Consider the following 12,996-nt stretch of genomic DNA (forward strand, 5'->3'; position numbering starts at 1 on the left):
TACAGTTTAAAATCACGTTTGTCGACAATCTTTATTCTTCAAGTTCATAGTATAAACTAATAGATGTTAGAACTATTTGTAGCTTGAGTTCCGGGGGGGGGGGGGGGTACTCCAGATTTCAAGTGACAGGGATGATCGAAGGATTGTTGGGGGTTTAAAATTTTCAATTTCGGGATTGTTTTTTTGGCAAGTATTTTGGGATCAATCTTGTGGTAGCTTGATTTATAGCCAAATTCGTTGTGTCGCGCTGCGCGTTTGCAAACTTCTAATGGGTTTTTCTATTCCGTCAATCATTTGAGTGGGGGTGGAGTTAATGCAAATGACAATGCAAACCACCCTTGGCCTGCAAAAACAAAACTGAGAATGACTCTCGACTTCTCAAGAATAGCGAAGGAAATCGCGACGATGAGTGGACTTTTTGTAGAGGGCAAGAGACAAGAATAAGAATGATCAGAAAAATCTTCGAAGAAAACTAGTCGATTATTGCCCGAAAGCAACGAATCTCGAAACACAGAAACAAACAAAGTGGATCGAGATGCACCAATCACAAGTAAAGATGTGTTTCCTAAGAGGTCCGCTAAGATGATTGACGGAACAGAAAAACCCAAAATTCCTTTGAAGTTTGCAAAACGCGCAGCGCGATACAACGAATTTGGCTATAAGTAGGGATTTTTGGGGGTATTCAAAACTAATGTTTCTATTTTTCGTGTTATGTCATTTTATGCTTCCTAGAAATTTTTATTATGGCTCGGAAATTCGGCATGGGGTTTTTTAGGGGATAAATTTTGGTCCAACGATTTGTTGGGTTTTGTTTGAAGCCCAAGGGATTGTTTTGGATTTTGATTTTTGCCCCCATTTCATCATCCCTGTCACTTGAAATCCGGAGTACCCCCTCTGGGCTAAGACGCTTAATTAAATATACGCCATATGAGAAAAAAATGAAGGGTAGTAAAAATTTATATACTCCTGCCTGTACGGCAATTTTAGGTTTTACAGGATTCCTTGCTCAGCCTCGCTGATTCAGTCACTTGATGTCACGTCACCGGCCTCTTTCATTCTCGCGTAAATTTGATGGTGTTATTCTTATGTTGTTCTTTTTCAGCCACTAATTAATGTTCAGGCATAGCCTGCAAGCTTCTGATGATATTTGAGTAAAGCCGTGAATATAATAAACAATGTAAATTACATGTATGTAGATTATTACAGTTACCGGTAACGTCCAGAGGAGGAGCGAACGTCTTCCCACAATGCATTGCGATTCAAACTACTATAACGTAAAATTCCGGAAATAAGCCCCGGGGCTTATATTTTTCAAAGGCAATTTTTGAGGGGCTTATATTTGGAGGGGCTTATATTCGGAGGCCTATGTACGGAGGGAAATTTGCGTTTCAAAATCGATTGGGCTAGCTTGTAGTGGGAAGGAAATTTACCATTTTTGCTTTGTTTTACTTTGTATTCGAGGGCAAATTCCAAGTACAAGCCTCCCGGAGGGCTTATGTTCGGAGGGGCGATTTAACGGAGGGTTTTTTGCGTTACGATTTTGGGGGTTTATATTTGGAGGAGCTTATACATGGGGGGGCTTATTTTTGGAATTTTACGGTACCCTCTTTTTATGTTCTGAGCTACCTTTTTTTTCTTCAATCAATTTGATGGCAGTTCCAAGTGTTTGAACTTCAATGAATTTCGTGGTACAGCTCCTTTAACCCTTTAATCCCCGATATCCACTTAAAAATTCTCCAAACTAATCTCCATACATTTCCTTAAAGAACAAGTTGAGAGAATTTGATAACAGATCAAGCCTCTATTCTTTTAGTGATCATTTTTATTAACTCTCATAACCATTTCTCTTGGCAACATATGGATATTGTTAGGAGAAAATTGATGTTGGTCACTATTGGGACTTAAAGGGTTAAAGAAACATCTAGAGTTAGGCCCAAATATGTAACATTATCATAAAATTTCCGAAGCTTAAGTCGATGAAATCTCATTGTTGACATTGGTAAACAAACTTGACAAAATTAATTCTAGCATCAAAGTCTCAGATTTTAGTCTTGTAGCTTTCGACTGTATCGCACAGTCCTAATCAGCAGTCAACGCTCAATGTTGTCACGGAAATTAGTCAAGTGACAACAAATGATTACAGTACTATGTACTACAGACCACTAATCCTCATCTCTGTTTAGGGTTAGACGCTGACGTCTGTTATGGATGACCTCCTTGTTTTTTTCTTTTAATGTCCCCCATCTCCTGGTCAAGGATCTTGATCCCCTCCCAGTCGATCTCATGGTTGGAAACTGCGGATGCTGTTTTTTGTTGCGGGTGTTCGCCCAGTCTCTTCCCCAGAGCCCTAGATGTCTCTCCTATGCAGTGCTCTCCACAGCCTTTGCATGTAAAGTCGTACACCACGCCCGTTTTCTTCTCAGGGGAGGTCTTGTCTGTCGGACGTACCAACTGGGACCTTAAGGTGTTACAAGGTTTGTTGCAAAAGTTGGTACCATGTGATCTCAAGACTCTTCTAAGATGCTCGGAGAGTCCGAGGGCAGGCCCACGGTGATCGATCTAACAGACGCAGAGGTGTTGCTTTTAGCAGCTTGCCCAACATGTGATAAACAGAGTTCCTGAGTGACCTTGTTTGGCGCTCATTTGAACCAAAGAGCATTAGTTTTCGAAATTGCAAGGGCTTGATTATTATTTTCCCGAAAATTTTTAGATGAAATTTGACTCGTACGCAAAAATAAACTCCCGCAAAAATTTCGCGCCACGCGGTATTACGAAAGTGAGACATTTTTTGATTCCTCTCGCCGACATTTTTGAATACGATAATTTTAGGTTTCCTTTTTTCTATGAAAAATAGCTTAACCTAGGAATGAAAATGTGAAAATAAAACAGAAAATCGTAGGGAATTTATAGGATAAGCTTCGAAAATTGTACATGAGTGAACGGCTTGGAAACTAAAATTTGATAGCATTTTGTTTTGAATAAGGGTATGGGCATGATTTTCAGTTGAACATGCCTACCGAGCGTAAAAATCGCATCCAGTCTGAGGATTAATGAGAGAGGGAAAATTTTATATATTTAGGCATGACAAAATTCAAGGGAACATTGGTACTTAGAAATAACATCTCATAGGCATGGAAAAAATGGGTTCATGCCCTCGCAGCCCAAAATTGACCCAGCTAAACTTAGGTCCCAGATCTCTCGCCGGGTTGATAATTCATTCCCAGTTTTAGCTCCTCTGGTTTGGCATGCCGGGCATGCCGATGGTGAAGCCAGTTGGTTTGGCATGCCCGGCATGCCAGGCAAGAAATTGGCATGCCCAGCGAGACTGATTTTGATGTTCGCTTCAGCATCATATCCTGAGAATCGCATATAATCGCCAAATATATCTTAGGGAGCTTGAAGTTACAGTTTTCATGCCTGGCAATAAATGCAGATTATAACAAAAAAAGTCATGTTTGTCACAATGTGTGTCACGGGATCGACTGGCAAAACTGAAGACAGAAGCCTAGATTTATAAATAAAAAGCACAACAAAACAACACTATTCATACATAAAATAGAATACTTAACTTGCAATCAAAGATTAATCCTTTTATTTCAAACCGATACTGACATTTCTGGGTCCACATTTAAATTTGATCGCGGAAAAGCGTCTTAAACAATAAGATAACAAATCTTCTCAGTATAAACTTATCCATGCTTAAGTTTTATCGTGTCGGAATGTTTCCCGGTCAACAGCATTAAAAGACTGGTGAAAATGAAGCTTACCAGGTCGTTCAAGTCAGTACGAGAGTACGACGTTAATACTGCAAAGACGTTCTGATTTGGTGAATTTGGACTGCCTTCTCAGAGAGATTTTGCTTAGTTTTTCAGTGCGCTTCTTGCCGGCTATGCGAATCTCGCAAACTGTTTTACTCCTTGCTGACGATAGTCCTTTGAGCAACGTCATCTGCGTCATCCGAAGATACCCCGAGCACGCACGAAATCGGCCGAATTTCCGGAGAAGTGTTTTCGCGGATGACGAGGAATCTAGTTTGTTGTAGCGTGGCAGTTGTGGCGTCACGATGTCGTCATGTCTCTTCGCACTTGTTTGTCTTTTTTTTCTGCGGTGCATGGTTGAGATGTTGGTGAATGCTGGACAAGAAATGGATTCTGCGAGAGACTGTAAGTACAAATTTAGTATTAATTTGGTAAAGAAAAAGCCTGAATATCGAACAAATCCCGTGAATTATCCTTTTGGCATTCAGTTTATCTTGCTGTTGAGCATGCCTAAGAACTCCGGCATAAGTGGTTGTCAACATGTTCACTTCGGATTGTTTCTGTTTGTATGTCTTGTAATCTTCTTCTGCTGCTAAGAAGACTAGAGAAAACTTCAAAAATAAGAAACCAAAGCTAAAAAAAGTCAGTTCTAATTTTATAGCTCGAGTATAATTATTTTTGGCACCTACGGTCATATTTTTCCACTGTACTGGTAAAGTTACTTATTTTTGCTCATAGTTTGACTGTTGTTTGAAAGACAATCAAACGGATATTACAATCACTTTTGGAGACAAAATAAAATATCCGTAAATCAAATGCCAAAATCAGATTTGGATTTCGCTTTAAAAAAATGAACATGCTGCGCGTGTCAATGCAAAGTTGTAAACAACTCAATATAAGCAGTCTGTGAATGTGCGTTTAGGTCCACAAAACTAATTTTTCTTTTGGACATCTCATCCAAGCAAAGACTTAAGGCTTACATTGCTTGTCTACGAGTGTACTACAAAATGCTTTGCTACAGTAAGCCTCTGAGAGGCGATTCTGGTAAATTTATAGGACGCTAAAATGCAAATAATTCTAAGCTTAAACAACCTGGCTGGGTCCGACTTTTGAATTACAAAATGTTCAGGTTTGCCGGCTCTACTTTAAATGAACATGGTTTTTGAAATGATTTTGTAATATTTTAACCCGAAAATTATGATTGGGTTATAAGCTTTTAAAACGGACGAAAACTAAGCTAATAAACATGTTCAATGTAAAAAACTAAGATTTAGTCGCTTTTTCCATTTTGCTTTGTGGGCCGAAAAATTTACCTTTACGCAAAAACAAAAGCAAATAATGAGCCTTTTATTGGACATATTTTCTGAGAATTTTATCTGATCAATTTAATGTCACTAGCATTGCTTTCGTATAGGAATTTTCCTAATTAAATGAGCTTTTAATTTAATAATTTTGATACTCTATAAACTTCTCATTTGATAGCCTCACTTTTTTATACACCGATTGAGAAACAAATTCGCTCTCGTTAGATTTTATTTTATGACCTATTTATTAGAACTCTAGGTAACATACGAAATGATGTAACCGGACAGGCTTTAACCTTTGGTCCTAATTTATTTTTTCTTCGCAACCCCTAATCAGTTGACGGGCCGTGAAAGAATATCGCCACAAAAAGATGCGAAAAAGTTTTCGCTGAGTTTCCTTTACATATTCCGGCTTTATATGGGTCTACACCCCAATTGCCTGCTTAAAAATGAAACTGTTGTTCAATTAAGTGTCAGTCAAACTCGGTATAATCTTGACTTGCAAATCCAAATGTAAAGGTTTATTTCGCAGTAGAAAAGCGTGTAAACATCATCGAACAGCGCAATGTAAATTGGCGAATGTGAAACCACGTTTCTTTCACTTTATTTACCATGTATTTATCTCAATTGCACACTCTTGTGAAATTAGCCTCAGACAATTAGTTGCGACCTTTAACAGACTCAACAAGCCAGTATGAAAATATGTTAAGAGAAGCTGAGCTCTACATGTTCTATTTCTTTTTTTCATATTGCCCTTGCATGTGTTAAGATTCCATTTCTTTTTTGTTACAGGTAACTTCCAGACATGACGAGGAGATAATTACTTTTCTAGAGAGCAATCGTTTGATACCGTCAGTTATTACTGTCTACTTTGAGTTAAAAACGAAGAACACAGACACTGGTAATGACAAAAAAACATTAATCCCTGGCAAGCCTACAAAACAAGAAAGAGGAACTCAGACTCCTTATCAAAATGTGAAACAAGATAAAAAGAGCTTTTCTAACGTAGGAAAAATTGCGTTCGAGAGACTTGTAATTGCAACGTTATATTCAAGCACATTGCATTGTCAAACATCATAATTTACTGAATAATGAACAGTGATTTTGGGGCTTAGCTCAGTTTGTAATGAACTTTAAAAGATATTCTATAACCTTGTATTTTTAAAAGCTCTTATGGAACATAGATGCATTTTATTATACAATGAAAATAGTCTCTGTCTCTCTTTTTACTGATTTCAGTCAATTCCAATTTATTCGCAATGTGAAATGGGAATCCTATTAAAGACTCATTAAAAGGGGTGAGGAGGTTTTACAATCCCCCAACAGGTCATCTCCACGATGCCGCTGTTTTATTACTTCGGCAGAATCCCTCAGGGTTTTACTTTCTTGTGAAAATTAGAGCTTTTGTTATTTAAACTTCGCTGGGACAACCAAATCTATGAAAATGAAAGGAATAGCAATGACGTCATCGTGTAACCGTACATCAAAAGATAAGCACTGTGATCTGTTTATTTTTTTTTTTTAGCCAGGCTTTAAATATCTGTAGATTCAAGGAATTATAACCTGTGCGTTGAAACATGCCAGAGACCGATTTTGGCATGCCCGGCATGACCCAGATTATGGCACGCCCGGCATTCCAGAGAGTTTAGCATGCCGGGCATGTCAGAAAATTTGGCATGCCCGGCATGCCGGGGATTTTGCTGGGTATGAATTACTTATTACTAGAACCTAGGCTTCTCGCGGCCTGGGTGAGAAGGTCACAGAACCTCAAATTAAGCTTACAGGGCATGCGAAATTCTGTTGCATGCCAATTTCAATGCAAAACCACTCTGGGGCCACCCCCTCTATTACCAGTGAGCAAATCATTGACGATAGGCATGGGAAAAATCCTTGCATGCTAACCAACATTGAAAACGTAGCAGAAATGTCCTCAATTGCTGAGTCATGCCCTAGGGGAGGCTTTAAAATACAGAATTTCCTGACATGGATGAGGGAATTTTCCGTAAACAGCATGTGATCATGCCGGCTAGGACGTATTGCCTCCGTATTGCCCCTTTTTACAGCTAGCTAGGCTCATTTTTAAGCTCCATGGCCTGAAATGACGAAAAATTCATGCCCTAAATGTAAAAAGTCCAAAAACGTCCTCGAAATTTTAGTTTCCAAGCCGTTAGTGGAACGCTCATCTAGAAATTTTTAGCCGTCCACGAGTAATAGAAAATTCTAGGCAATATTTGCTTCTCCGAACAGATATTTACAGAAAAACAGTCGTTGGGTGCCCCTGATCATTACCAGCGGCATTTTATTTTATTTTTTTTATCTCTATCGATTTTGATCCATCTACTATCAACAACCATTGTCCAGAGCTTGCCTTTTGAAATATTCGATAGTAAGATAAACCTTGAAATGTTCTTTTTTGCGGCATGGCAGCATTTGAGTTTTGTTGAATAACAATGATATTCACTTTCATCCAAATTTGTTTCGCAGCAATTACTAAGAATACTCCAGAAGAGTATTGGTCACCTTTTCAGATAGTTTTGCCGTAAACCTCTTCCTGATCTACTTCTGCTTCGTAAATAGAATAGGAAACTGCACGTAGGTTTGTTCTCCGTAAGAAAAATACAATGTAACTACAATAAGAAGACAATACAAGACTAGGGGAAGGGGTGGGCAAAAGTCCCATCACTTGGTCGCATACTTTCGAAGAAGAAGTATAATATTAAAAACTAACTGGCATAAATTTTTAGTTTAAAAAACAAAAAACACACGCGCACTGCACAATAACATAACATTTTACTTTAAGTGGAACAATCCACCTCATTTCGACCTCGAGGGCTTGGGAAAATACCATACAGGACTACAAAGGGTTTTTTCTTTGTCATAATACACTTTCCATCTGCCGCAAAGTAACAAGCTTCTTTCTGCTGATTAATGCATAATAAAATTAAATAGGCCTGGTGACAAATTCGTTTATGCTGGTTAAATATCCTTTTAAAATTTTCATTACTGAGCGCACAGCTGATTGCTGAGCGCATGCTCAGTATTACGTAGCAAAATACTGATTTACTGTAAACCGTAAAAAAGTGTGTGTCATAGCACCGATGTATTCCAAAGCAACGTTTCTTCTTAAAATTTGATGTTAGAGTTCTCCTCTGTTTTTCTCGTGCAAAAATTGTGCTTGCCGTGAGTATCTCTAAAAGTAATTAGTTTCTACTTACAGTGTAGTATGAAACGAAACCGGTATTTTATGTCCTCGCTCCGGATATGTATTTGGATATAAAGACAACCATATAGTTTTTCGATGTTTTGTGTAAACCAGTATAATTAATTGTTTCCCGAAGCAGATCTTACATTACTGTAAATTGAGTTTTGTTTGCTTGTAGTCGGAAATATGAACGATTTAAATCTTTGTAGCGAGATATATTTGACTATGTCAGTTTGACGTTAGCGATGACTTTTTACAGTATAGTTTTTGACTACGCGTGTACCGTGTCATTCTGTCTCATTGTTTAATATTCTAGAAACGTTTTAAGGATTAAACAAGGAAAGATGGAAAGAATCAGGCCCTTTTCGGAAGTGGAAGCCTTGTCGATATGATCAGAACTTTTTCTTCACTTGGATAAGAAAATCAAGCGAGAGCATTACATGTAATCGCAATGAGATGTGTCATCTACATTATAACTTCTGCAATTGCTTTCCACATTACTTTCCAAGCTTTGTCTACAGCTCATGAAACGGGAAAATCGTTTCAAACAGCAGGATGCAGCTATGTTACAAAATATTGCAATTCTTCCATGGACGATCTTGACAGAAATAGACTCTTCTCCTCAATTGCCGTCAACTGCTCAGCGCGAAATCTAACAGATTTCCCAACACACTTGCCCAGTACAACTACTGAACTAGTGCTGAGTTACAACAAAATTTCAGAGATAAATATGGAAGAAATGAAAAGTATTCCATATCTCAAAGAACTTTGGATTGAAGAAAATAACTTTTCTTTTATCAGCGACGGAGTATTTGAAAACAACTTCATGTTAGAATCACTAAATGTGGGAGGTAACTACATGGTTGATCTTTCGCCCGGAATATTTCAAGGTCTGAGGAACCTGATGAAGCTGTATCTTCATCGAAATCGGATTTTTCGATTAAAAAAGGGAACGTTCCAGTATTTATTATCGCTTAATTAGCTTTATTTGAACGGTAATGAAATTTTTATGATTGAAAAAGAAGCTTTCCATGGTCTAAATCATTTGTCGCTACTTGACTTGTCAAATAACAAGCTTACAAAAATCTCAGGGAGGAGTTTTGGAAGACTTGCATCTCTGCAGAAATTGAATCTTGGCTACAACCAAATTAGCCGCGTTCAATACAGATCATTCTTTAATTTGACGAATTTGAAAGTTTTTGTTATCAACGACAACAACTTGACTACAGTTCCGAGAGCTTTAGCCTTTCCGAGAGGGGTAGAACACCTTGATCTCAGTGTAAATCCCATTGAGTTCGTTCCTATGGAGGCTTTTGCACGACTACACTTGTTAGAAATCCTAAATCTGAGTTTTTCGAAAGTAAGAGTGTTTCATGGTAATCACCTAAAGAAACTTCTGCCTCGTCTGAGGCTGTTTGTTCACCACAACCCAATGGATTGTACGTGTGACTTGCGATGGCTAAAACAATGGTTTGAAGATGACATATTAAGAAGCAGTGAAATACGCAGCTTGCCCCATGTTAAGTGTGAATATCCTAAGTCGTTGACCGGAAAATCTATCATGACCGTAAACATCGCAGACATGAATTGTTCATGTGAATATTGTCAAAAGTCCTCGGAGTGTTCTTCTGATAGGAATACATGCAATTGTAATGATGATAGTCGGGCAGGGCACCTGGCCACCTGTCGATCTATCGTCGCCAGTAGCAATGCGTCTTCCGAACTAATGTGTAGTTTTTCTCAAGGGAAATGCTTTTGCTCCAACATGTCTGAGGTTTGTGAAAACAATGCTTACCTAACATATGAAAATTGTTATTCACCTGATTGTGTGTGCAAACCCGGTTACCACGGCAACGGATTTCTTAACTGTACAGATGTTGACGAGTGCCACCAAGAACATAATCTATGCCATAAGGACGCTGACTGTATAAACACTGAAGGCTCGTATCAATGCGTTTGTCGTAATGGTTACCAAGGTAACGGAACTGTATGTGATTCCATGAAACATCAAACAGTAGTTGCCATAGTAACTACCTCGGTGTCCATGGTAATATTTGTTGTTCTCATTAGCACGCTGGTATTTTGTATTTTTCCCAAACGACGTGCAATACCCCGAGAAGAAAGGGAATATCCTCCAACTGGCAGAAAGAAAAAGAAGAAACAGTCAACCAAGAGATGTGTTGACCTGTATAAAATTCGCCAACTGAGCTTTACTAATACTGTTTTTAGACAAGGTAAGACTTTCTGAAGACTGTAAAGAAAACGTGTCAGATTCCGTTACCATTTGCAATTCGGTTTTGGTTCTCAATCTGAAATTGAAGGGCTTCAAAACAGTACATTCAGCAGGTCAGTGTAAATTCCCTCGGTTTCAGTGCTTGAAATATGGTTATTAAGAGTAGGGGACGTCGTCTTCGGTATGGTAGTCATCTCAAATTCACACTCACATATGGTAAGGAGGTATCATCCCTTTCGTTACTTGTAAACTGAGCCATAAGCAGTGCGGAAAAAGTCCCCTAAAGGGTATTGTAAGTTATCCCTGAAAAGCCCTGAGGAATTGCCCTGAGGGGAGCGGATGATAAGATGTTTAAAATGTACAATTTCCAATTACAAGAATTGTTTAGAAGTCAAATCACCAGACATTTGAATATTAACTTTTCAGAACTGGAGTCATCGGTCCATGGAGATGAATGGGAAATCCCCCGAAAGAAACTGCGCCTGATCAGAGCCATCGGAGAAGGAGCTTTTGGGGTGGTGATGGAAGGAACTTTAGATACAGGTATGGACCATACGAAACAGCACTGTCAATAAACGATCGATGATTACTCCTGAAGCCAGAACTCCAGCCTGTGATTAATGATAGTCAATGCTCTTCAATTAAATGAATTGAGCGCTCTACGAAATACGTTCTACACAGAATACAACTATATACTATATACATATACTTACTGTGTGTTGTGAAGAACGAATTCAACAATCGCCATCAGAATGTTCTGCATAACAATCGGTTATGTGCGGACGTCTCAGGGGTTAGACTTTCCTAAAATAACTCAGTTTACTGAAATTCACAGATCCAGTCATGTCCATTTCTGCGCCCTAAGATTCTCTTGCTGTTCCATTATTCTTTCTTGCGTAATTCATCGCCTCAAAAGAATTCTTCAGAACTTACCTACTAAGTTTTTATTCTGTTCTCTTGTTTGCTTGTTGCAGATGAAGGCATAACTAGAGTAGCTGTGAAAACTTTGAAACCGGATGCTGATCGCTACGATTACAAGGACTTAATGACTGAGCTGACAATTATGAAACAGGCGGGGAGCCATCCGAACATTGTTAGTCTGTTGGGAGCATGCTCTAAGGAGGGACCGCTGTACTTAGTGATGGAGTTCGTTTCCGGTGGGAACCTTTTGGCCTATCTCAGAAGCAACAGATGTGAAAACCCACATTATATTAACATGTCGTCTTCTCTGAATGAACGACAACTTTTAAAAATCGCTGAAGATGTGGCAAGTGGGATGAATTATCTTAGTAGTTTGAACTTGCTTCACCGAGACTTGGCTGCTAGAAATGTTTTGCTAACGGAAGAAAAAGTAGCCAAAGTCACAGATTTCGGACTTGCACGTGATGTACATACTGAGGGAATTTACACCAAGACCACTACATCCGGTCGATTACCCGTGAAGTGGATGGCTCCCGAGTCCATACGGTTCTACAGTTATACCTCTAAGTCTGACGTCTGGTCGTTTGGAATACTGTTATGGGAAATTATTACGATAGGAGAATGCCCCTACCCAGGTATCCCGGCACGACTGCTTGCAGGAAAGCTGATGTCTGGATATCGCATGGCAAAGCCTTCACAATGTTCTGATGAACTCTATGAAGTCATGAGAGCTTGTTGGCAACTTGACACAGAAGCAAGGCCCACTTTCGCTGAGTTGGCAAATATCTTGCACGGAATTTTAGCTCGGACAGGACGTGCTTACGTTAATTTAGGACTGGAAACATACACTTCCGACACCGATCACATTCAAACAACAGAGGCTGAAATCCATGAATTCAAGGACCAAGAAAGCAGTTTTAAGATAGAGATAGAGGCACCGGAAGTGAATGGAACTGATTTAACACCCATTAATGAGGGACATTTGGACGGACATGTTACTACAAGGCTCTAAATTCAATATTAAAAGTAAACTTAAGAAGATGTTCGTTTCCTAGCCTGAGACCAAGCTCTCCGGGGCTCTCTGGCGGCGGGTCGGGAAAGGGAAGGAGATCGAGCTTGCAACTACGTCTCTGGAATTTGAATTCGCCAATCAGCGCAAACATTGAAATACACGTGCCAAGGGTAATGACGTTATTATTAATGTCATCTCCGCCAATCAGCATTTCGCATCGACTTTTTCAATGCAGATATTCAAATTCCAGAGACGTAGTTGCAAGCTCTAGAGCTCCTGCTTCCTTTTCCTGCCCTGCCGCTAGTCTCCCTCGCAGCCGTTTTTTGATGCCATAAGGGGGAGCGTTGCGTGACATCCAAAAAACGGCTGCGAGGGAGACTACCCTGCCGCTAGAGCGTCCCGGAGAGCTTGCTCACAGACTATTCGTTTTCATACTGATTCAACATCAATATCAAGAGCTGACGGTTGCTTTTTTGAAAAGAGTCGAGCTAAATGACAATAATTCGAGTGTGTACATCGGTATGTGAATGTTTCTTCGTACAAATCGCGTCTGATTGGACATTCTA

General features: G+C 39.3%; 1 protein-coding gene across 1 annotated transcript; it reads left to right on the top strand.

Annotated features, from left to right (window-relative positions):
- Positions 1-8,715: 8,715 nt before the first annotated feature.
- Positions 8,716-12,675, top strand: LOC140949139 (uncharacterized). The gene is made up of 4 exons (XM_073398372.1): positions 8,716-9,108; positions 9,247-10,498; positions 10,924-11,040; positions 11,472-12,675. The coding sequence occupies exons 1-4, from the start codon at positions 8,716-8,718 to the stop codon at positions 12,428-12,430; spliced, it is 2,721 nt and encodes a 906-aa protein (XP_073254473.1). The 3' UTR covers positions 12,431-12,675.
- The last annotated feature ends 321 nt before the right edge of the window (positions 12,676-12,996 follow it).

This window comes from Porites lutea, chromosome 9 (genome assembly GCF_958299795.1).
Source record: "Porites lutea chromosome 9, jaPorLute2.1, whole genome shotgun sequence".
NCBI lineage: Eukaryota > Metazoa > Cnidaria > Anthozoa > Scleractinia > Poritidae > Porites > Porites lutea.